A 26399-nucleotide genomic window follows, 5' to 3' on the forward strand; every position below is an offset into this window, starting at 1 on the left:
TTAGGTATAAAATCAGGACCAATGTGTTGGCTGCTTCCAGTTGCTGATCACGCCTGTATGCCTGGGACAAAAGGTCCCCCCAGGTACTATGTCTTCAAGGGAGAACCCTTGTTTTCCATTTTCCCCTTTCTATGAAGCCATCCTCTTGGTATTTTTAAAAAATTCTTTTCCCTGAATAGTTTTTATCAAGTAGTTTTAATACTACAAGTATTATTCTATTTAATCCAAATTATTTTCTTTGAACGAACATAATGATCATACCTCATCTTGGACATCAAGTTCTTCTTCAATCAGCTCTGCTTCCATTAATTCAAGAGGATCTTTACAGTCTTGGATGAGGGTGATCTTGACAAAGAGAACACGGAGAATATTTATTGGAGGTGTAAGAGCATTAACCCACCTGATACTTCACTGAAAACGATTTGAAGCTTTGCTGGTGCCTCTCATTTATAATCTACATACTTCAAAATCTTTTTCCACTTTCTTGTCCTTTTATATTTCCCACTTAGAATTCTCCCTATACCATTTTTTTCACATTCAAGTGTGAACTAGTATAGTTCTCCATTGTCTAACCTCTTTTGCAGCTTTCTTCCCCAACCTCTGAAGTGTATGCCTCTTAACAAGTCACCCTGTCTGCCTAAATGATTCAGCAGTCAATAGTAGTTTTCTTTCAGTGGCCAAGCTAAGCACACTTAGTACAGCATTGAGCATGCAGTGAATGCCCAGTGAAGGGCTCCTGAGTGATGGCCATAAACAGTCTCAAGTTGAATTGGATGGGAATTAATGTTACTGGAGATGGAAACCAACATCTATGAACCAAGTAGTTGTTCAGGAAAGTTCTGCTTTTTAGCTGTAGTATGTAATTTAATCTTCCACACAGAGGAAACCAGTAACAATCTGGACTTTGTCTTATGCATAAAGGGTATTCCCAAAGCCACTCTAAATGTATATCAAGGCAAGAGTGACATTTCAGAGGGCTTTTTTAGCTACTTTTAATCTCACAAATAAATAACCCAGTTCTTGTTATATGATCTTGCTTTGTTGTTACCTGTGGGTTAGAGAACTTTTAGATATTTTTTAAAAAAGGTTTATGAGTTTTCAAAGCTGAGCATCTTGCATGTAGTGCCTTTTTTTTTTTTTTTTGTATTTAAGATCCACATCTTGGTATTTAGGACTAGTATATTCTCTAGCAGCATTAAGCAGAACAATCTTTCCACTAACAATAGGTGAAAAGAATAATGTATTATTGTTTTCTAAATTAGTTTCACTTCAAATATTAACTTCCAATCTACAGTAAGAATCTGCTTATCCCACTCTTAGAAAAAAAGGGAAAGCAATTTAAAATACAGTAGTCTGTGTCACCAGAATAATTATTATTGTTGTTATTTTTATAGGCATTTGTTTTAGTTTCCCAAATTCACAGTGAGAAAGTCCATGAGAGATGAGGCTCTTGTACCAGGCCCAGCCCAATGACCCACATCAGAATGCTCAACTCTCCTGGGTGTTTTACAGGAGAAATGACAAAATAAGGAGGCCTGTGGAAAATCAGGGTCTATCCTGTTTTGTGAGGAATAAACTCTGGGCTGATTCATGGCTTTCTTTTTTTTTTTTTTTTTTTTCTTTTTCAAAAATCACTTACGACCTAACGGATCCTATTTAAAGACATTGCGGGGTCCTCGGGAAGATGGCGGAAGAGTAAGACGCGGAGATCACCTTCCTTCCCACAGATACAGTAGAAATACATCTACACGTGGAACTGCTCCTACAGAACACCCACTGAACGCTGGCAGAAAACGTCCGACCTCCAAAAAGGCAAGAAACTCCCCCCGTACTTGGGTAGGGCAAAAGAAAAAAGAAATAACAGAGACAAAAGAATAGGGACGGCACCTGCACTAGTGGGAGGGAGCCGTGAAGGAGGAAAGATTTCCACGCACTAGGAAGCCCCTTCGCGGGCGGAGACTGCGGGTGGCAGAGGGGGGAAGCTTCGGAGCCACGGAGGAGAGCGCAGCCACAGGGGTGCGGAGGGCAAAGCGGAGAGGTTCCCGCACGGAGGCTCGGCGCCGAGCAGCACTCTCCAGCCCGAGAGGCTTGTCTGCTCCCCCGCCGGGGCGGGCGGGGCTGGGAGCTGAGGCTCGGCTTCGGTCGGATCACAGGGAGAGGACTGAGGCTGGCGGCGTGAACACAGCCTGAAGGGATTAGCGCACAACAGCTGGCTGGGAGGGAGACCGGGAAAAAGTCTGCAGCTGCCGAAGAGGCAAGGGACTTTTTCTTGCCTCTTTGTTTCGCGGCGCGCAAGGAGAGGGGATTCAGAGCGCCGCCTAAACGAACTCCAGAGAAGGGCGCGAGCCGCGGCGATCACCGCAGACCCCACAGCAACAGGGGTGCAGAGGAAAAAAACGGAGAGACTCCCGCACAGAGGCTCGGCGCGGAGCAGCACTCACCAGCCCGAGAGGCTTGTCTGCTCGGCGGGCGGGGCTGGGAGCTGAGGCTCGGGTTTCGGTTTCGGTTGGATCGCAGGGAGAGGACTGGGGCTGGCGGCGTGAACACAGCCTGAAGGGGTTAGCGCACCACAGCTGGCTGGTAGGGAGTCCGGGAAAAAGTCTGCAGCTGCCGAAGAGGCAAGAGACTTTTTCTTGCCTCTTTGTTTCGCGGCGCGCAAGGAGAGGGGATTCAGAGTGCCGCCTAAACGAACTCCAGAGAAAGGCGTGAGCCGCGGCGATCAGCACGGACCCCAGAGACGGGCGTGAGACGCTGGGGCTGCTGCTGCCGCCTCCAAAAAGCCTGTGTGTGAGCACAAGTCACTCTCCACATCGCCCCTCCCGGGAGCCTGTGCAGCCCGCCACTGCCAGGGTCCCGTGATCCGGGGACAAGTTCCCCGGGAGAACGCACTGCCCGCCTCAGGCTGGTGCAACGTCACGCCGGCCTCAGCCGCCGCAGGCTCACCCCGCCTCCTCTGTACACCTCCCTCCCCGCGGCCTGAGTGAGCCAGAGCCCCCGAAGCAGCTGCTCCTTTAACCCCGTCCTGTCTGTGCGGGGAATAGACGCCCTCAGGCGACCTACACGCAGAGGCGGGTCCAAATCCAAAGCTGAACCCCAGGAACTGTGCGAACAGGGAAGATAAGGGGAAATCTCTCCCAGCAACCTTAGAAGCAGCGGATTAAAACTCCACAAACAACTTGATGTGCCTGCATCTGGTGAATACCTGAATAGACAACGAATCATCCCAAATTCAGGAGGTGGACTTTGGGAGCAGGATATATTAATTTTTCCCCTTTTCCTTTATTTGTGAGTGTATATGTATATGCTTCTGGGTGCGATTTTGTCTGTATAGCTTTGCTTTACAATAGCTTTATTTTACTTCACTATATTATAGCCTCTTTCTTTCTTTCTTTCTTTCTTTCTATTTTTTCTCCCTTTTACTCTGAGCCGTGTGGACGAAAGGCTCTTGGTACTCCAGCCAGGCATCAGGGCCGTGCCTCCGAAGTGGGAGAGCCAACTTCAGGACACTGGTCCACAAGAGACCTCCCAGCTTCACGTAATACCAAACGGCAAAAATCTCTCAGAGATCTCCATCTCAACATCAAGACCCAGCTTCACTCAACGACCAACAAGCTACAGTGCTGGACACCATATGCCAAACAACTAGCAAGACAGGAACACAGCCCCATCCATTAGCAGAGAGGCTGCCTAAAATCATAATAAGGCCACAGACACCCCAAAATACACCACCAGACGTGGACGTGCCCACCAGAAAGACAAGAGCCAACCTCATCCACCAGAGCTCAGGCACTAGTTCCCTCCACCAGGAAGCCTACACAACCCACTGAACCAACCTTAGCCACTGGGGACAGATACCAAAAACAACAGGAACTACGAACCTGCAGCCTGTGAAAAGGAGACCCCAAACACAGTAAGATAAGCAAAATGAGACGACAGAAAAACACACAGCAGATGAAGGAGCAAGGTCAGAACATACCAGACTTAACAAATGAAGAGGAAATAGGTAGTCTACCTGAAAAAGAATTCAGAATAATGATAGTAAGGATGATCCAAAATCTTGGAAATAGAATAGACAAAATGCAAGAAACATTTAACAAGGACGTAGAAGAACTAAAGAGGAACCAAGCAATGATGAAAACCACAATAAATGAAATTAAAAATACTCTAGATGGGATCAATAGCAGAATAACTGAGGCAGAAGAAAGGATAAGTGACCTGGAAGATAAAATGGTGGAAATAACTACTGCAGAGCAGGATAAAGAAAAAAGAATGAAAAGAACTGAGGACAGTCTCAGGGACCTCTGGGACAACATTAAACGCGCCAACATTCGAATTATAGGGGTCCCAGAAGAAGAAGAGAAAAAGAAAGGGACTGAGAAGATATTTGAAGAGATTATAGTTGAAAACTTCCCTAATATGGGAAAGGAAATAGTTAATCAAGTCCTGGAAGCACAGAGAGTCCCATACAGGATAAACCCAAGGAGAAACACACCAAGACACATATTAATCAAACTATCAAAAATTAAATATAAGGAAAACATATTAAAGGCAGCAAGGGAAAAAAAACAAATAACACACAAGGGAATCCCCATAAGGTTAACATCTGATCTTTCAGCAGAAACTCTGCAAGCCAGAAGGGAGTGGCAGGATATACTTAAAGTGATGAAGGAGAAAAACCTGCAACCAAGATTACACTACCCAGCAAGGATCTCATTCAGATTCGATGGAGAAATTAAAACCTTTACAGACAAGCAAAACCTGAGAGAGTTCAGCACCACCAAACCAGCTTTACAACAAATGCTAAAGGAACTTCTCTAGGCAAGAAACACAAGAGAAGGAAAACACCTACAATAACAAACCCAAAACATTTAAGAAAATGGGAATAGGAACATACATATCGATAATTACCTTGAATGTAAATGGATTAAATGCTCCCACCAAAAGACACAGGCTGGCTGAATGGATACAAAAACAAGACCCATATATATGCTGTCTACAAGAGACCCACTTCAGACCTAGAGACACATATAGACTGAAAGTGAGGGGATGGAAAAAGATATTCCATGCAAATGGAAATCAAAAGAAAGCTGGAGTAGCAATTCTCATATCAGACAAAATAGACTTTAAAATAAAGACTATTACAAGAGACAAAGAAGGACACTATATAATGATCAAGGGATCGATACAAGAGGAAGGTATAACAATTGTAAATATTTATGCACCCAACATAGGAGCACCTCAATACATAAGGCAAATACTAACAGCCATAAAAGGGGAAATCGACAGCAACACAATCATAGTAGGGGACTTTAACACCCCACTCTCACCAATGGACAGATCATCCAAAATGAAAATAAATAAGGAAACACAAGCTTTAAATGATACATTAAACAAGATAGACTTAATTGATATTTATAGGACATTCCATCCAAAAACAACAGAATACACATTTTTCTCAAGTGCTCATGGAACATTCTCCAGGATAGATCATATCTTGGGTCACAAATCAAGCCTTGGTAAATTTAAGAAAATTGAAATCGTATCAAGTATCTTTTCCGACCACAACGCTATGAGACTAGATATCAATTACAGGAAAAGACCTGTAAAAAATACAAACACATGGAGGCTACACAATACATTACTTAATAACGAAGTGATCACTGAAGAAATCAAAGGGGAAATCAAAAAATACCTAGAAACAAATGACAATGGAGATACGACGACCCAAAACCTATGGGACGCAGCAAAAGCAGTGCTAAGAGGGAAGTTTATAGCAATACAAGCCTACCTCAAGAAACAGGAAACATCTCGAATAAACAACCTAACCTTGCACCTAAAGCAATTAGAGAAAGAAGAACAAAAAAACCCCAAAGCCAGCAGAAGGAAAGAAATTATAAAGATCAGGTCAGAAATAAATGAAAAAGAAATGAAGGAAACAATAGCAAAAATCAATGAAACTAAAAGCTGGTTCTTTGAGAAGATAAACAAAATTGATAAACCATTAGCCAGACTCATCAAGAGAAAAAGGGAGAAGACTCAGATCAATAGAATTAGAAATGAAAAAGGAGAAGTAACCACTGACACTGCAGAAATACAAAAGATCATGAGAGATTACTACAAGCAACTCTATGCCAATAAAATGGACAACCTGGAAGAAATGGACAGATTCTTAGAAAGGCACAAACTGCCGAGACTGAACCAGGAAGAAATAGAAAATATGAACAGACCAATCACAAGCACTGAAATTGAAACTGTGATTAAAAACCTTCCAACAAACAAAAGCCCAGGACCAGATGGCTTCACAGGTGAATTCTATCAAACATTTAGAGAAGAGCTAACACCTATCCTTCTCAAACTCTTCCAAAATATTGCAGAGGGAGGAACACTCCCAAACTCATTCTACGAGGCCACCATCACCCTGATACCAAAACCAGACAAAGATGTCACAAAGAAAGAAAACTACAGGCCAATATCACTGATGAACATAGATGCAAAAATCCTCAACAAAATACTAGCAAACAGAATCCAACAGCACATTAAAAGGATCATACACCATGATCAAGTGGGGTTTATCCCAGGAATGCAAGGATTCTTCAATATACGCAAATCAATCAATGTGATACATCATATTAACAAACTGAAGGAGAAAAACCATATGATCATCTCAATAGATGCAGAGAAAGCTTTCGACAAAATTCAACACCCATTTATGATAAAAGCCCTGCAGAAAGTAGGCATAGAGGGAACTTTCCTCAACATAATAAAGGCCATATATGACAAACCCACAGCCAACATTGTCCTCAATGGTGAAAAACTGAAACCATTTCCACTAAGATCAGGAACAAGACAAGGTTGCCCACTCTCACCACTATTATTCAACATAGTTTTGGAAGTGTTAGCCACAGCAATCAGAGAAGACAAAGAAATAAAAGGAATCCAAATCGGAAAAGAAGAAGTAAAGCTGTCACTATTTGCAGATGACATGATACTATACATAGAGAATCCTAAAGATGCTACCAGAAAACTCCTAGAGCTAATCAATGAATTTGGTAAAGTAGCAGGATACAAAATTAATGCACAGAAATCTCTTGCATTTCTATACACTAATGACGAAAAATCTGAAAGTGAAATTAAGAAAACACTCCCATTTACCATTGCAACAAAAAGAATAAAATATCTAGGAATAAACCTACCTAAGGAGACAAAAGACCTGTATGCAGAAAATTATAAGACACTGATGAAAGAAATTAAAGATGATACAAATAGATGGAGAGATATACCATGTTCCTGGATTGGAAGAATCAACATTGTGAAAATGACTCTACTACCCAAAGCAATCTACAGATTCAATGCAATCCCTATCAAACTACCACTGGCATTTTTCACAGAACTAGAACAAAAAATGTCACAATTTGTATGGAAACACAAAAGACCCCGAATAGCCAAAGCAATCTTGAGAACGAAAAATGGAGCTGGGGGAATCAGGCTCCCTGACTTCAGACTATATTACAAAGCTTCAGTAATCAAGACAGTTTGGTACTGGCACAAAAACAGAAATATAGATCAATGGAACAGGATAGAAAGCCCAGAGATAAACCCACACACATATGGGCACCTTATTTTTGATAAAGGAGGCAAGCATATACAGTGGAGAAAAGACAGCCTCTTCAATAAGTGGTGCTGGGAAAATTGGACAGGTACATGTAAAAGTATGAAAATAGAACACTCCCTGACACCATGCACAAAAATAAACTCAAAATGGATTAAAGACCTAAGTGTAAGGGCAGACACTATCAAACTCTTAGAGGAAAACATAGGCAGAACACTCTATGACATACATCACAGCAAGATTCTTTTTGACCCAGCTCCCAGAGAAATGGAAATAAGAACACAAATAAACAAATGGGACCTAATGAAACTTAAAAGCTTTTGCACAGCAAAGGAAACCATAAACAAGACCAAAAGACAACCATCAGAATGGGAGAAAATATTTGCAAATGAAGCAACTGACAAAGGATTAATCTCCAAGATTTACAAGCAGCTCATGCAGCTCAATAACAAAAAAACGAATAACCCAATCCAAAAATGGGCAGAAGACCTAAATAGACATTTCTCCAAAGAAGATATACAGATGGCCTACAGACACATGAAAGAATGCTCAACATCATTAATCATTAGAGAAATGCAAATCAAAACTACAATGAGATATCATCTCACACCGGTCAGAATGGCCATCATCAAAAAATCTAGAAACAATAAATGCTGGAGAGGGTGTGGAGGAAAGGGAACACTCTTGCACTGTTGGTGGGAATGTAAATTGATACAGCCACTATGGAGAACAGTATGGAGGTTCCTTAAAAAACTACAAATAGAACTACCATACGACCCAGCAATCCCACTACTGGGCATATACCCTGAGAAAACCATAGGTCAAAAAGAGTCATGTACCAAAATGTTCATTGCAGCTCTATTTACAATAGCCAGGACTTGGAAGCAATCTAAATGTCCATCGACAGATGAATGGATAAAGAAGATGTGGCACATATATACAATGGAATATTACTCAGCCATAAAAAGAAATGAAATGGAGGTATTTGTAATGAGGTGGATGGAGTTAGAGTCTGTCATACAGAGTGAAGTAAGTCAGAAAGAGAAAAACAAATACAGTATGCTAACACATATATACGGAATCTAAGGGGAAAAAAAAAAAAAAGAAAAAAAAAAAAAAAAAAAAAAAAAAGGCCATGAAGAACCTAGTGGCAAGACGGGAATAAAGACACAGACCTACTAGAGAATGGACTTGAGGATATGGGGAGGGGGTGGGGTGAGATGTGACAGGGTAAGAGAGTGTCATGGACATATATACACTACCAAATGTAAAATAGATAACTAGTGGGAAGCAGCCGCATAGCACAGGGAGATCAGCTCGGTGCTTTGTGACCATCTAGAGGGATGGGATGGGGAGGGTGGGAGGGAGGGAGATGCAAGAGGGAAGAGAAATGGGAACATATTGTATATGTATAACTGATTCACTTTGTTATAAAGCAGAAGCTAACACACCATTGTAAGGCAATTATACTTCAATAAAGATGTTAAAAAAAAATAAAAAATAAAAATAAAAAAAAAAAAAAAAAAAAGAAGATGTGGCACATATATACAATGGAATATTACTCAGCCATAAAAAGAAATGAAATGGAGGTATTTGTAATGAGGTGGATGGAGTTAGAGTCTGTCATACAGAGTGAAGTAAGTCAGAAAGAGAAAAACAAATACAGTATGCTAACACATATATACGGAATCTAAGGGGAAAAAAAAAAAAAAAAAAAAAAAAGAGGCCATGAAGAACCTAGTGGCAAGACGGGAATAAAGACACAGACCTACTAGAGAATGGACTTGAGGATATGGGGAGGGGGTGGGGTGAGATGTGACAGGGTAAGAGAGTGTCATGGACATATATACACCACCAAATGTAAAATAGATAACTAGTGGGAAGCAGCCGCATAGCACAGGGAGATCAGCTCGGTGCTTTGTGACCATCTAGAGGGATGGGATGGGGAGGGTGGGAGGGAGGGAGATGCAAGAGGGAAGAGAAATGGGAACATATTGTATATGTATAACTGATTCACTTTGTTATAAAGCAGAAGCTAACACACCATTGTAAGGCAATTATACTTCAATAAAGATGTTAAAAAAAAAAAAAAAAAAAAAAAAAAAAAAAGACATTGCTAGGGAACTCCCTGGTGGTCCAGTGGTTAGGACTCCACGCTTCCACTGCAGGGGGCACGGGTTTGATCCCTGGTCAGGGAACTAAGATCCCGCAAGCCATTCAATGCAGCCAAAAAATATATATATATATTGATAATCAAGAGTTTCCAGACTGCTGAGAATTTAAATGGCATTTTAAAAAACTTTTATTTATTTTTGGCTGCATTGGGTCTTTGTTGCTGCACACGGGCTTTCTCTAGTTGCAGCGAGCGGAGGCTACTCTTTGTTGCGGTGCGTGGGCTTCTCATTGCAGTGGCTTCTCTTGTTGTGGAGCACGGGCTCTAGGCGCACGGGTTTCAGTAGTTGTGGCATACAGGCTCAGTAGTTGTGTCTCGCGGGTTTTAGAGCACAGGCCCAGTAGTTGTGCCGCACAGGCTTAGTTGCTCCACGACATGTGGAATCTTCCCGGACCAGGGCTCGAACTCATGTCCCCTGCATTGGCAGGCGGATTCTTAACCACTGCGCCACAAGGGAAGCCCTAAATTGCATTTTATACACAAATCACAGAAGATCCAAGATTCGGTGCCTATATTCTAAAAAGTAACTACGGCTAATGCCTACTTTTATTAGTAAACCCACACATTGTAGAACTAACATTGTACTAGCTAATACCAGGTGTTTTCCTATAAACTCTCACATTTAGTCTTCATATGTACCCAGCAAGGTAAATGTTTTTACTCCCATTTTACTAGTGAGAAAACTAAGGCTCTGAAAAGTTAAGTAGATGGCTTAAAATCCCGCTGGGCTGGGATTCAAACCTAGATTTGTGGAATTGTTGCCATTTACAGAAATCATGGTAGTTTAGGAAAGATATATATGTAGAAGATTCACTGTTTACCGTTTCTAAAATGGAATCTTGAACCTCTTGGGATTTCACCTGGTTCTGGAGATGGAGGACAGCATCGTGGACAGTCAAAAAGAATATGTCCTTTCTGATGTTATCATTAAAGAAACCACAATTCTCCAGCTTTTCTATCACATGATCTTCAAAAGAAAGAGATAATGTTTAGTCAGTCTCTAGGAAAAGCTATTTTTATAACATCAACCAGTGCTAAGTTTTGTTTTTTTTTTCAGCGCTAAGTTTTTATACCTCCTCCTTTTAATTCTTTTTTCTCATTTCCAAAATGTGATCCTGCTCTAGACAGAGTTTCTTTTCCAGTAGAACATGGAATGGTGACACCATAACTGGTTGTGGTAGACAGTGGTGTTTCCCAGCCACATCCCTTTTTCCCCGTCCTCCAGCTGCTATGAGTCTGGCTGCTAATGGTTCACAGCTGTGCCCTTCTCCGGAGAGCTTTCTTTGGCCAATGGGAGCTGTCTCACCTGAAAAGGCCTGGGAGGTTACACCCTCTCCCTCGGGTGGCCTGCAGCCACGGACTGACTGATACGGAGGTAAAAGGACCGGCCAGCCCCCTTCCCCTCAAGGAAGGGTAACCACCTGGTGCTTTTCTTGTTGTGTGTTCCCTGTGAAGTCAGACTAAGTAGATTCTGAAGCCAAGTCTTTGTCTTCTCCCTCTGCCCTATCCTGTTCCCTTCACTCCTTCATGAATTTTCCACTGTGCTCTCTCAATAAATCACTTATGCAAGAATCCTTATCTCAGGCTCTGCTTCTAGAGAACTCAGCCTAAGCACTAGTATTTTCCTACACACACTTGTACATAGACAGACACAGACTCATACCCTGGAAGTTCCTCTAGTTCTAAGGGGTCTAAGTCATCTCTAGCTCTGCTCTCCCCATGACAGTTTTTCTCCACTGATCCTGCACTGCTGTCAGGACATAGGTTTCCATGCATCACCAGCTCTGTGGCACAAATTGGAAGTAATCTTTCTAGGTTCAAAAAGGCATTCAAAATGATTATTTAATGGGTAGAGTTTCTGTTTGTGGCAATGAAATTTTTGAAAATAGATAGCTGTGATGAACTCTGGGGCACATGTATCTTTTTGAATTAGTGTTTTCGTTTTTTTCCAGATATATACCCAGGAGTAGAATTGTTGGATCCTATGGTACTTCTATTTTTAGTTTTTTGAGAAACCTGCATACTGTTTTCCACAGTGGCTGCACCAATTTACATTCCCACGAACAGTGTACAAGGGGGCCCTTTTCTCCACATCCTTACCAACATTTTTAATTGTAGACTTTTTAATGATAGAAATTCTGACAGATGTGAGGTGGTATCTCATTGTTGTTTGATTTGCATTTCTCTAATAATTAGCAATGTTGAACATCTTTTCATGTGCCTGTTAGCCATCTGTATGTCTTCTTTAGAAAAATGTCTGTTCAGGTCTTCTGCCCACTTTTTTATTGGGTTGTTTGGTTTTTTGATATTGAGTTGTATGAGCTGTCTGTATTTTTTTTTCAAATTTTTTTTTATTGAAGTATAGTTGATTTACAATGTTGTGTTAATTTCTGCTGTACAGTAAAGTGATTCAGTTATACATATATATATATATATATATATATATATATATATATATATATATATACATTCTTTTTTTATATTCTTTTCCATTATGGTTTATCACAGAATATTGAATATAGTTCCCTGTGCTATATAGTAAGATCTTGTTGTTTATGCGTTCAATATATAATAGTTTGCATCTGCTAATCCCAAACTCCCAATCCATCCCTCCCCCACCCCCTCTCCCCCTTGGCAACCACAAGTCTGCTCTCTATGTCTGTGAGTCTGTTTCCGTTTTGTAGATAGGTTCATTTGTGTCATATTTTAGATTCTGCATATAAGTGATATTATATGGTATTTGTCTTTCTCTTTCTGACTTACTTCAACTAGTATGATAATCTGTTAAGTCTATCCATGTTGCTGCAAATGGCATTATTTCATTCTTTTTCATGGCTGAGTAGTATTTCATTGAATATATGTACCTCATCTTCTTTATCCATTCATCTGTAAATGGACATTTAGGTTGTTTCCATGTCTTGGCTATTGTGAATGGTGCTGCTATGAACATAGGGGTGCATGTATCTTTTTGAATTATAGTTTTGTCCAGATATATGCCCAGGAGTGGGATTGCTGGGTCATATGGCCACTCTAGTTTTTTGAGGAACCTCCATACTGTTTTCCATAGTGGCTGCACCAACTTACATCCTCACCAACAGTATAGGAGGGTTCCCTTTTCTCCACAGCCTCTCCAGCATTTGTTATTTGTAGCTGTCTGTATATTTTGGATATTAACCCCTTGTCAGTCACATCATTTGCAAATATTTTTCTCCAATTTGGTAGGTTGTCTTTTCATTTTGTTGATGGTTTCCTTTGTTATGCAAAAGCTTTGAAGTTTAATTAGGTCCTATTTTATTTACAATAGCATGGAAGAAACCCAAGTACCCATCAACAGATGATTAGATTAAGATGTGTCATACACATCAGTGTAAAGAAACTATACTCCAATAAAAAAAAAAGATGTGGCATATATGAAATGAAATATAACTCAGCCATAAAAAAGAATGAAATTCTGCCACTTGCAGCAACATGAATGGACCTAGGGAATATTATGTTTAGTGAAATAAGTCAGACAGAGAAAGACAAATGGTTTATGATATCACTTGTATGTGGAATCTTAAAAAAATGCAAATGAATGTATATGCAAAACAGAAACAGACCTACAGATATAGAAAACAAACTTGTGGTTACCAAAAGGGAGGGAGAAGGGAGGAGGGACAAATTAGGGGTATGAGATTAATAGATCAATCTGTTTTATACAGACTACTATGTGTAAAATAGATAAACAACAAGGACATACTGTATAGCACAGGGAAATATAGCCATTATCTTGTAATAACCTATAATGGAGTATAATCTGCAAAAATGCTAAATCACTATGCTATATACCTGAAACTAATATAATCTTGTAAATTAACTAAACTTCAATTAAAAAAAGAAATTTTTTTAAAACTCAAAAATTAACAACAGCAACAACAACAAAAAATGTGCAGGAAATGTAAAATACACACTGGATCCCAAAGATGTGAACAGAAGCAAGCAGTGCAAAATATCTCAGTAATAAATTTTATACTGACCAAAAAAAAAAAAAAAAAAGGAAAGAAAGAAAAGATAGTTGTGATGATTGCACAACATGGTGAATTACTTAATGCCACTGAATTAATTGTACACTTGAATGTGACTAAAATGGCAAATTTTATGTTATACATCTTTTACCACAATAAAAATTGTTTTTGAAAAAAAGGCCTTTGGACATCATGTACTCACATTCCAAGGTAGGAGAAAGGGCTTAAGGGAAAGTCTTATAGATAGATATGTACGTATATGCATTTACCTTGAAGTGATGCAAAGTACACATTTACATCAATTCTTTGGAATTCTTTGACAATCTAAAAATTTAAAAAGGAGAATTTGTAACAATGAGTAACTTTATCTGCCCATAATTCAGTAGCATTCAATTACTTGCTCGGGAGAAACTTCCAACACTTTCGTGGTGAATCAGGAGTTTGAAGAAAGTTCATTATTGGAAATTGGAAAACCATAGAGGTTTTCAACATACAGTCATGATGCTTAGGATGAAAAGACCATATCTCAAGAGGTGGCAACATCCAGCGCTCAACAGCACTGGATAGCACAGAAGTGCTCCATAAATATTTGTGGAAGGAAAGAAAGAAAGGAGTACAGGAGGGTTCCTAATGCAGCCTCTGCTGGTTGGAAAGAAGAGTATGAGTTTATATCTTTGAGTGGAAGCGATATGGGTATGGATTTGTGGCCACCAGATGCCAAATGTAAAAACTGACCTCTGTATTTTGACTGTAGCAGTGTCAATACTCTGATTGTGATTTTGTACTATAGTTTTGCAAGATGTTAGCACTGAAAGAAACTCGGTAAGGGATACAGAGGATCTCTCTGTATTATTTCTTACAACTTCATGGGGATCTACAGTTATCTCAAAATGAAAAGTTTAAAGGAATCAAGACACAAGACCTATGGACAATAATAAAACAGAACTTGAAGTTTCTGGGGAAAAAAGATCAAGACCTCTATGCAAGTATAAAGTTTGGAGTTTTCACAATTGTCATTATAGCATTTGAAAGCAACTATTTGTTAGGTGCAGAAAATATTCTGGCATTAAATATCTTGACTTTTCCTCAAAGTAATTCATTAAACCCTTTGGTCAACACAATCTACAGTGGATCTGAGCCAATGCCTAGAGTGAAATGCACAAAGAAGAACAAGAGTGTGTTCTCAAATGAGCTAATAACCAGGTCTGCTAAGAGACCTGGAATAGAACCTATCAGCATATTCTCACACTCTTGTCAATCACTCTTCTACCTGACCTGCCTAGTACCTGCACCCTGGAATCATTTCCTCCCCTTGCAGAGGTACAAAGAAGCCCCAGCTAAGCTAAACCGCAGTTGAGGGTAGTTTGATATTATTATACCTGATTGTTACTCCCTTGAACCTGCCTACTTTTCTGCCCAATCCTCTTGATACCTACCTTCCTGAAGCTTCACCTAAACTTGACACTCCCAGTCAAGTTGACATCCAGTTAGTCTGCTTTGGAGGACTTAATGCAATTGTTATTTAAAAGATTACTTAACATTTGCCTTGCCCCTTAGACTGCTTAGTCCCATGACGATAGGGATTATGGCTATTTCACAATTAGTTTCTTGTGCCTGGCCAAGTGGTTGGCACACGTGTGGCACTGCACATCTATGTGTTAGAAGAATCACTGAAGTTGAGCTTGCATACCTGGTTTCTGATAGGAATGTTTCTGTCCTGCATGCTCCTCAACTCTTTGACTTCCTAGATGCCTGACCTGCTTCCTGCTGATCTAACCTTGATAATCCCTGGCTTTTCCAGTCCTACCGTGTTTCTCATTCTGCTGCTCTTCGCATAACAAATAAAAACATAATACTGAACACAAGATTTTGCCCATTTTTCTTTCTTTTCATATTCCATGTCATATATATTCTCAGAAGAATAAAACATAATAAATGTTAATATTTGCTGATGTGTGACTATGTGCCAGACACTCTTCACTTTTCTCATTTAATCCTCTTCACAACTCTATGAAGTAGGTACCATCATTTTCCCCACATTACAGATGGAGAAATTGAGGTACAGACAGATTAAGCAACTTGCCCAAAGTCACACCACTAGTAAGTGGTAGAGCCAGGATTCAACCCCAGGCAGTCCAGCTCTGCAGCCTGTGCTTTAAAGTAATACACTCTATTGCAAAAGCATTCCCCTAGAAAAATTACAGAGCCCATGCAATCAATCACCCTTTTGCAAGACCAGGAAACCCATATCATTTTACTATTGCCAAAGCTCCAAATATGTAATTCGAAACGCCGGAACCTTACCACACGCAATGATCTCACTCCAACAACATCCAGGAAAGAGACAGCTCCACAGTCAAGCACGAGGCTATGGATCGGCACTTTAGGAACATTCACTTTGATTGGAAGCTCAGCGTTCCAATCCACTTGAATCTCTATTTCCTTGGTTGGAATATCAAATTCTTCTGGATTTTCGATGTCCTCATCAGGCTCAAAAGCATTATTCGATGAACCAGCATCACTTATAATGCCATTCTAAACAAAGAAAACACTGCCAGCTCAATTACTAATGATTTGGGATGTCTTTCAACAATTAATCTAAAATGACTTAAAAGTTCTACAAACTGCTTCTTGGTAAGCAAAATATCAAGAGGATGAACTCTTAGGGAATAAGGTTTACCTCAGCCCAAATTCTGATGTTCTCTAGGAAGAAAAATGGAAGAGCAGTGGAGAGAGGAAATGTTTGATTTCTGGAAGATTGTAGAACTTAGCCAAGAGATACATTGACAAGAGAGTTTGAATAAAAGGTAACTACTGTAGCTCTAAAAGTTTATGAACTTATGACTGCCTTCTGTTGTGAGTAATTTTCTGGCATTGAATTAGCACTTGATTTGTTCCTTTCAGTAAAAATAAGGTTTATTTCACGATAGGAAAAAAAAAAAAATCTCACCCTTTGTTTCCAAGGAGCCCTGCTGATTTCATTTTATTCTCTCCCCTTCCCTCTTGCCTAAAAGAACAACTCAGCTGTTCTCCATCATACATATGTCATCTGCTTGTACACATCTGGGTACCAAAGAGGGTATATTTAATTGTAGACAGTCTAACTGCTTTTATTTCATCTGAGAAACGAGAGAATTTCAGAGGGGAAAGAATGATGTTGCCTCACCTTTGTTGCTCTTAATTGCCCTTTTTTGATGAGTTTCTGTATTTTCCTCAGTGCTTTCAACCTCTTATTATACACTCTAATGGCATCAAATCCAACCTTTGGAAAAAAAATGTCAAGTTAGTTAAAACGTCTGGTTCCTAATGCTCATTAATGGCAATTTTTATCTGGAAAGGCTATTTCTCAAGTGGTATTATTCGCTGATATATCCTGCCAGAAAAGAAATTCTGAGGTCCGATGGAGGTCTCCACTACCGGGCCACCCTAACCCACCCACCCAGAGACTCAGGGAAGGCAGTAGCATATTGAAGACTCCAAGACAATAAAAAAAATAAATAAAAAAACAGCAAAAAATAACCTTTTTAGCTTTAAGTCTGTGTTTTCCAAATTTGCTTGACATGACAAAGCCCTTGTTGTTGCAAAGTCTATGAACATTCCTTTGAACTTCAGGAAAACACTGATCTAGAGGCAAACTCCAACTTCGAAGCATAGCATGGAATTCAAGACCAGAATTTCCTGCTTATCTATTCCACTTATACTTTTTACCCTTTATTCCAACTGCCCCCTCCCCCACCCCCTGCCCAATACACATTCCCACATTTTCCTCTCAGCTCATATAGTTCCCAAACACCTGCCATAATCTCCTTCCTTCTGCCCAACCACCACACAAAGCCTGATCAGTCCACCTAACTCGGATCACTCCCTTCCGTGAAATCTTAACACTTACTGTCTATACTACTTACTTGGAACTTACTCAAAGTCTGCCTGGAGACATCTCTAGTGGTTTTGTCCAGCATAGTTATTGCTACCGGAATTTTAACATACGTGTTATTATTGTTTGTTCCTATTCCCAAATAGATTGAAAGTTATTTGAGGGCAAGGATGTTATAATTCTTAATGCCCTGTACAAAGGGAACAGGGTATAGGACATTATGCCCACGTTTGAGCCCCTTAAATACCTGTAGAGTGAATGAAGTCTCAAAGGAAGTTAGAAACTAGATTTCTAGGGACAAAATACTTACTGTGGACTTGATACATTTTTTTAAACCATCAACATTGCCGTAAAAAATAGGACTAGAAAATCTCAGAATCTTCACTCCTTCAGGTTCTTCAATCTAGCATTAAAAAAAAAATTTTTTTTTCTGAGGTTAAATCATTTCATGCCTTAAATACTCAATTAAGTTTTTGGCTATTCAGCTAGGAGCTGAGTGACAATTGCTCAGAGAAGCTGGGCAGCAGTCCTCAACTTTCCTCTAACAGGAGTTTGTTCTTTTTCTAGTTCCTTTGGGTGTAAAGTTAGATTGTTTATTTGAGATTTTTCTTGTTTCCTGTGGTAGGCCTGAATTGCTATGAACTTCCCTCTTAGAACTTCTTTTGCTGCATCCCATAGATTTTGGAATGTTGTATTTCCGTTTTCACTTGTCTTAAGGTAATTTTTTATTTCCCCTTTGATTTCTTCATTGACCCATTGTTTGTTCATAGCATGTTGTTTAATCTCTATGTATTTGTCATTTTTTTCAGTTTTCTTCTTGTAACTGATTTCTAGTTTAACATCATAGTGTTCAGAAAAGATGTTTAATATGATTTCAATGTTCTTAAATGGGTTGGACTTGCTTTGTGACCTAGCCTAATATATTATCTATCCTGGAGAATGTTTCATGTGCACTTGGGAAGAACGTGTATTCTGCTGCTTTTGGATGGAATTTTTATACTTTAAGTTTAAAGAAATCCCTTTAACATTTTTGTAAAGCCAGTTTAGTGGTGATTAACTCCTTTAGCTTTTGCTTGTCTGGAAAACACTTTATCTCTTCTTCAGTTCTGAATGACAACCTTGCCAGGTAGAGTTTTCTTGGTTGGAAGTTTTGTCCTTTCAGCACTCTGAATATATTATGCAACTTCCTTCTGGCCTGCAAAGTTTCTGCTAAAAAATCAGCTGATAATCTTATGGGGGTTCCTTTATACGTAACAAGTTATTTTTCTCTTGCTGTCTTTAAGATTCTCTATCTTTAACTTTTGACATTTTATTTATAATGTCTTGATATAGATCTCTTTGGGTTCATCTTATTTAGAACTCTCTGTATTTCCTGGACCTGAATGTTTCCTTCCCCAGGTTAGGGACATTTTCAGCCATTATTTCTTCAAACAGTTTCTCTGCCCCTTTCTGTCTCTCTCTTTTCCTTCTGGGACTCCTAAATGTGAATGTTATTCTGCTTGATGTTGTCCCATAGGTCCCTTAAGGCATCCTCACTTTTTAAAATTCTTTTTTCATTTTGCTGTTCTGCTTGGGTCAGTTCCAGTGTCCTGTCTTCTAGGTTGCTGATCCATTCTTCTGCTTCATCTAGTCTGCTGTTGAACCCCTCTAGTGTATTTTTCAGTTCAGTTAGTGTATTCTTCAGCTCTTGACTTCTGTTAGGTACTTTCTTATTATATTTTCTCTCTCTTTGTTGAAATTCTCACTGTGGTCATCCATTCTTCTCCAGAATTCATTGAGCACCTTTATAACCATTACTTTGAACACTTTATCAGGTATATTACTTATCTCTGTTTCATTAAAGTCTCTTTCTGAAATTTTGTCTTGTACTTTCATTTGGAACATATTCCGCTGTTTATTCCTCATTTTGCTTGATTTTCTGTGTTTGTTTCTATGTGTTAGGCAAAATGGCTACCTATTCTAGTCTTCTAGTCTTGAAGGAGTGGCGTATATAGGAGATGAACCTTATATTTCAACCTTGCCCTAGCTCTTGGGTGTCTCTCAAACCTCTGTGCTTGTCTAATTAGCCTGGCTTTTTTTTTTCTTTTTTAAAAATTTTTATTTATTTATTTATTTATTTTTTGGCTGCGTTGGGTCTTTGTTGCTGCTCACGGGCTTTCTCTAGTTGCGGCAAGTGGGGGCTATCTTCATTGTGGTGCACAGGGTTCTCATTGCGGTGGCTTCTCTTGTTGCGAAGCACGGGCTCTAGGCGCGTGGGCTTCAGTAGTTGTGGCACGTGGGCTCAGTAGTTGTGGCTTGCGGGCTCAGTAGTTGTGGCTCATGGGCTCTAAAGCGCAGGCTCAGTAGTTGTGGCACACAGGCTTAGTTGCTCCATGGCATCTGGGATCTTCCCGGACCAGGGCTCGAACCCATGTCCCCTGCATTGGCAAGCGCATTCTTAACCACTGCGCCACCAGGGAAGTCCCTAGCCTGGTTTATTTTTGATAGGCCCCAGTTGTTGATGGTGTGCCAAGACCTGTCAGTGTTCCAAGGGGAGGGATCTCATTCAGCATCTAGTTTCAGACTGATTGGAAGCCAGATCCTCAGGCAGCAGCTTTTAAAGTATGAAAATATATACAGTCTTGTGGAACCACAATTACTGACCTCAGGAGACATGGAGGTGTCTCCTGGGTGATGGTTGCAAAAATCGGAGCTTCAGATGAACTCCTTTCTGGGAGGTACCACAAGCTGTGGCAAGGCCAAGGGAGGGTGTGCGAATGACGTCTCCCTGCCTACACTGCCTGAGAGCATTTCTGTAGCCTCTATATGTGTGGCAAACCTGAAGGCTGTCACTCAGGTTAAAGCTCTGGGGTAAATAAATGGGCCTTTTTCACAGGTGGACTGGGGGATGTTTTGTCTGCAATCTCTGTAGTACCCTGGGTGTGGTAGCCTGCCCAGAACTATCTTTCCAACTGTTACAGTCCTGTGGGGCCCAGGCGTGCAAGGCCCTCGGGCCGCCAGGGCCAGGCAACCAAGGGGTGTTCCTTGTGTGGACTGTGCTCACCTACCAGCTTTAGCATGGCTGCAGGAGAGTGCTGAGGGTGGGCCGTGCTGCAGCTTTAGCGACGCAAGAGAAGAGTGCTGGGAGCGGAGCAGACCTGTGGCTTTATTGAGGTTGTGCCTGGGTGCACCCGCCTACACTAGCAAGGTACAGGGAGAGCGCAAAAATGGCACTTGCCAGTGCCTCCATCCCTGAAGCAAGTCCCAAGTGGTCCTTGCCCCTCTGGCAGATGCTTTAAGATTAGCAAATGAATCTCCTTCACATATAGTCCAGGGACTTTCAAACTGCTGCCTTCATGCTGGGTCCCAGGATAAGTGAGCCCACATGTGAGCCCCTCCAAAGGAGTATCTCACATTCCCACAGTCCCCTCGGGGCCCCTGAATGTAAGCCGTATTGGTTTCCAAAACCAGACATTTTGGGGGCCTCGACGCTTTGGTGCAGGTCCCAAGGGATGTGGGGTACAAACCCCTTGCTCCTCAGGGAGTAGCTCCAAACTTAGGACATTCCTCCCTATTGTGGGACGCGGAGCCAGGGGTGGGTTTTGGCGAGACTGCATCCCTGCCTCTCCTACTTGTTTCGATGTGGCCCTTTTATCCCTTGCTGTGGAGGAGCTGTTCAGCTAGTTATCAGTTCTTTTTCAGAGAGAATTATTCCTTATGTAGCTGTAGATTTGGTGTGTCCATAGGAGGAGGTGAGTTCAGAATCTTCCTGTTCCAGAATCCATCTTGGACCGCCCCCTTGAATTTTCTTTCTTTCTCTGCTTTTTCATGTTTGTTCCTTCTGGTGGTCACTAAGCACTCTTATTTGCAGGGAACATAAGCCCATCCGTGGAATGTTTATTTTCTTCGTTTTTTATTTTCTGTATTATATATTATTTCTTCCAATTCCAAGGATAGAGAAAAATGTCAAATAAGGTTCTTTGTGACAGAGAACATGAACGTCTCTTCTTAGAATTGAATGAAGAAAATCTTACAGGGATTTCAGACAGTGTCATAGAGGATAAGGATAACATAGCAGAGAAATAGAAATTTTCTTCCTCTTGCTGCTTAAAAAATTGCTGTTAACATCTTGGCTTTCAGCAGTGTTACTGTAGTGTTTCTAGGTGTGGATTTTTGTGTGTACATTAATTGGGTTCAGTGGGCATTTTGGATTTGTACATTGTGGTTTTCCTCAAATTTGGGAAAGTTTTGATACTTATTCAATATTTTGTCTGTTTTTTTTTTTTTCTCTTCTTCTCTTTTGGGAATGTTGTTACAACATATGTTTTATTTTGTCCTAGAGGTCTCTGAGGCACTGTCTTTTTTTTTTTTAGTTATAATTGACATATTAGTTTCAGGTGTACAACCTGATATTTGTATACATTGCAAAATGATCACCACAATAAGTCTAGTTAACATCTGTCACCATACATAGTTACAAAATTTTTTGTGTGATGAGAACTTTTAAGATCTACTCTCTTAGGAACTTTCAAATATGCAATACAGTATTATTAACTATGGTCTTCACACTGTACATTACATTCCCATGACTTATTTATTTTATAACTGGAAGTTTGTGTCTTATGACACCCTTCACTCAGAGGAATAGAATTATGGTTCAACTTCTGTAAATAACTGAATTGCCTATTTTTTAAAAAATTCCCTGTACCATGGTTTGACATTAAAATTACATTTTAACTAGCATGGACAAAATTCACATGAGCCTAGGATATCAGAGGGCACACTGGATCGAACGTTTTCCTGACACCCCCCAGTGGACTTCTGGACTTTCCCAACAGAAGTAGCCTCCCTTTTTGGTTACCTTATCCCCAACATACTGAAGGAGAAATATGCAACCCCTGAAAATCCAGCTTAGCAAACCCAAGTCCAGCCAATGTCTCACAAAGGCACTTACGTTTTTGTAATTCTTGGTGCTTTTGTAGATGTCTGTGCTAGGGATACTTCCAAGGCTGTTCCATGAGGGACTGAAAAAAGAAAAATTAAGGTCAGGATTTTTTGGAACAGGCATATTTTGGAATAAAAAGTTAGAAGAAATTACAGATACTAAAGAGCCCATAATTTGGGTGTTTTTGGACTCTGTCTTTATAGCAGATGACATTTTCCGGTAGCTAACTCTGAAGGGAACAGCCGGTGTTTGTGTAGGATTCGGGGAGAAGAAGGAAGTGTGCCTCATTTCTGATGCCTGCAAGAAGTAATGAGCACCATACTTTCATATGTGTAAGACTTTATAGGATAAGCAAAGAGCTTTCACACATGTTAAATCTTATTTGAGCCCTACCATAACCCTGAAAGATCAGCAGTATTATCCTCATTTTGACTGGTGAGTCAACTGTTTAGAGAAGTTCAAAAAGGCCCTGGAGGGAAGAGGAGCACAGCCTCTATCTTTAACCCATGGGTCTTCATTGCCTGGCGTGGTGCCTAGAACTTACTTGTGAGTTATAGCAACTTTCTGATGAAGTATGGGAAGTCTGCACTGATCAAATTAGTCTCATTTCATAGAAATAGGAGCCTGGGAGGACCAGACATAAGTCCTTCCTATCCACCAGACTGTTGATTTCCTGTTTCTGATGCGACCACATAAATTCCATGATTCTTCAAGTGTGACTAGGGACATATGCTAAATACAATTCCTGAAGAAAGAGTGTCTGTTTAGGGTACTCTCAGCAATGTGCTCTCTGGATCAGCCTTATAATTACTGGAAATTAAATACTGTGGAGGATACTGCTTTTTGTTGGCTCAAAGCCTCGTTACCAAATCTGCAGCTAAACGGTGCCACCGATTTTCCTCAGCTTGCTGTGCAGTGCCGATTTTTAACTTAAAGCTTAGAAACTGTATAGTCTTTCTCTACAAAACCCTTCTCCCCCAGTCACACTCACACAAGTAAAAGTAAACACGGAGGCATCAGGGCACAAAACTCTCTTCCAAGGAGAGTTTCTGAGGTGTTTCCCAGTAGCACACTGGGTACTTTGGACGCTTGTGAACTCTTTCGGGCCCTTGGGCAACCATTTAAGGGTGCTGAGGCAGTAAACACAAGCGTTTGGGTAGTCTCCAACATGCCAGGGGAGGGAAGGAGGGAGGGAAGGAGAACTGGTTGGTGGAACGGGAAAGGTGGACTTATGCTAAGCTGAAGACACCCATGTTGAGGTTTCCCCAGGTTTCGTATTCCTTCGTGGCCCAAGCGCAGGCAAAAAATGGACCAGAAGTCTGGGAAGATAACAGAAGTTTTGAGGAAGGAGAGAAGCACACTTCTTCTCTCTGTTCAGACAATTCCATAGACCCAGAAGGGCATCTACCAAAGACCTCTCAAGGGTCAAAAGAAGGGAATGCCCTGGCGGTCCAGTGGTTAGGACTCCGCACTCTCACTGCCGAGAGCCTGTGTATCCCCAGTTGGGGAACTAAGATCCCGCCAACCTCGCGGCCAAAAAAAAGATTTTTTTTAATAAAAAATTTTTTTAAAAGTCGAAACAAAACAAATGAAAAAACATACACCTTTAGGCTGCCTCACAGATTGTTTTCCATTACTTTGAACTGTGTCTTTGCTGCTTTCACTCTGCAGATGACCTAATTATGTCTACTTCGCGTAATTGGTATGGCTTATTGGGTACATACCTTATTTGGCAGATTTGAATGAATTTTGGCTACAGTCAACTGTTTTAAAGTCTCCTGTTCTGGGTTGTTACATAACTTCTGGGTTACTAGCTTCAAAAGAAAATGAGCTATAATATATTTAGCAGCTGTCTGGGCCCAAGGCTTGGGCTCAGTGCCTCTCAGACATCATCTCATTTTAAAAAGAAATGACACAGTAACTTCAGTCTTTTGCTGAATCATGTATCTTTTAGTCTTACCATGACTTGGAGGAGAGCATAGCAGTAGAGCATGTGAATAAGTGCATAGATTTGGGGGTGAGATACATCTGGGTTCAAATCCTGTCTCTGCCACTGACGAGCTGATCTTGGGGAAGGTTCTTAACCTTTCTGAGCTTCAGTTATCTTACTAGAATGAGGAGAGTAAAACCTATTCACAGGATTTTTTTGAAGACTAAATATGATAATGTGTGTAAAGCACCATATGCTTAATTTGTAGAAGCACTCAATATGTAGTAACTATTATGAAAGGGAGTGCTTTTATTGTATTTATTACAATAAAGAAATATAAGAAATCTCAGGGTGTGTTGTCCTGTTTATAGATAACCTGGATCTTATATTACTCACAATTGAACTCTCAGGACCACAGTCAGAAATCCAAATATAAGGCCAGCTAGCAAACCGAGGTCCAGCCCCAGAATGATTGATGCTACGCACGTAAACACCCAGATAACCTAGGAAAACATGGAAATGAAAGGAATTATGTTAATTCATCAGGTACCATCAGGTGAGCAATTACCTGTAAAAATAATAAGCTCAATTGTCCATGAACAAATTACAGCTTTGTAAAATATTCTGACTTCACTGCATATTTTAAGTGGAAGTGGAAATTGCCCTTTCCAGTAAAGTCCAGCTGTTCCATTTAAATATTCTTAAATTTAATTTTTTAATAGGTAATATATTGACATGGTTCAAAATAAAATTAGTATTAAAAAGGTGTGCAGTGGGACTTCCTGGCAGTCCAGTGGTTAAGACTCTGCGCTTCCACTGCAGGGGCCACGGGTTTGATCACTGGTCGGGGAACTAAGATCTGGCATGCTGCACGGCACGGCCGGAAAAAAAAGTGTGCAGTGAAAAATCTTGGTTGCAACTCTCTCCTTTCTCCATCCATTCCCAACCACTCTCCTTTCTTGTGTCCTCGTTTATTTCTGTGTGTGTGTGTGTGTGTGTGTACACACATGTGCACACTTTTCTCCAGCATTTCTTTTGGCAAATACAAGCAAATATGACTACAAAGCATATATTATTTTCCCTTCTTTTAGTGTGTTATACACACTCTTCCATTTTGCACTGGTCTCTTTTTTACTTCACAATTTGTCTTGGAGATCTTTCCATATAGATATATAGGGAGTTTTCCCATTCTTTTTATCTGTTCTGGTTTAAATTAGGGCAGAACTCTGAAGGGTTTAGCTTCTTTTTTTTTTTTTTTTTCTAACAATCCCTCAGAAGACTTGTAAAGGTTACTTTAATCAAAATTATAATCAACGTGGGGTTTCGTATTTTGTTTTTGCTTTGTTTTTGTTTTGTTTGTCTTTCTAAATTAGAGGGTTTTTAAAAAAAATTGTTGTTTTTTGGCTTTAGAAGGCCAAGGGCATACGAAGGAGCTCATATGGGATTCTTGACGGATATTGATCTTCCCAGAGATACAGGACCTTCACAAATCACAGCTCATGTGGAAGACTTCCCAGCTTTGGCTTATCCACAAAATTCTAATTTCTGCTCTGGTTCCCAAAATGCAAGTAAGACGTAGGAGATAAGGGGATGTAATAATATGGCAAGAAGCATATAAGAAGCAACTCTTATTTCAGAGAAAAATGGATGGTAAGTGACTTACAGCATCAGTCTTATTCTGCCTCCACAGACGAGGAATGTCACACACCTGCATAAACATCCCCTTCAGGTTGGCGATTACTACAGCTGCCAAGACCGACTGCCAAGAGAGACAGGGAAGGCTGAGTTATTCAGGGGAATGGTTTTCCATGTGATGACTTCTAAATCCCCTGTTATTTCTCCAGTGGCAGAGCAGTGAAGGGGAAGTGTGTAATCGGTGTGGCGA

The 26399-nt window shown here is 40.4% G+C and overlaps 1 protein-coding gene across 1 annotated transcript in view; it reads right to left on the minus strand.

Moving 5' to 3' along the window:
- The window catches only part of SLC26A4 (solute carrier family 26 member 4), a gene marked incomplete at its 5' end in the record, with an annotated part of 67451 nt that overhangs the window by 14441 nt on the left and 26611 nt on the right, over positions 1–26399 (minus strand). The window contains 9 exons of the mRNA XM_082473513.1: positions 262–345; positions 10604–10749; positions 14056–14110; positions 16091–16321; positions 16953–17048; positions 17971–18063; positions 22594–22663; positions 24911–25017; positions 26178–26273. Of these exons, the coding sequence (XP_082329639.1) occupies positions 262–345; positions 10604–10749; positions 14056–14110; positions 16091–16321; positions 16953–17048; positions 17971–18063; positions 22594–22663; positions 24911–25017; positions 26178–26273 (978 nt within the window). The remainder of the gene's footprint in view (positions 1–261; positions 346–10603; positions 10750–14055; positions 14111–16090; positions 16322–16952; positions 17049–17970; positions 18064–22593; positions 22664–24910; positions 25018–26177; positions 26274–26399) is intronic.

The sequence above is a fragment of the Balaenoptera physalus genome (assembly GCF_965194825.1).
Source record: "Balaenoptera physalus genome assembly, chromosome: 8".
Taxonomy (NCBI): Eukaryota; Metazoa; Chordata; class Mammalia; order Artiodactyla; family Balaenopteridae; genus Balaenoptera; species Balaenoptera physalus.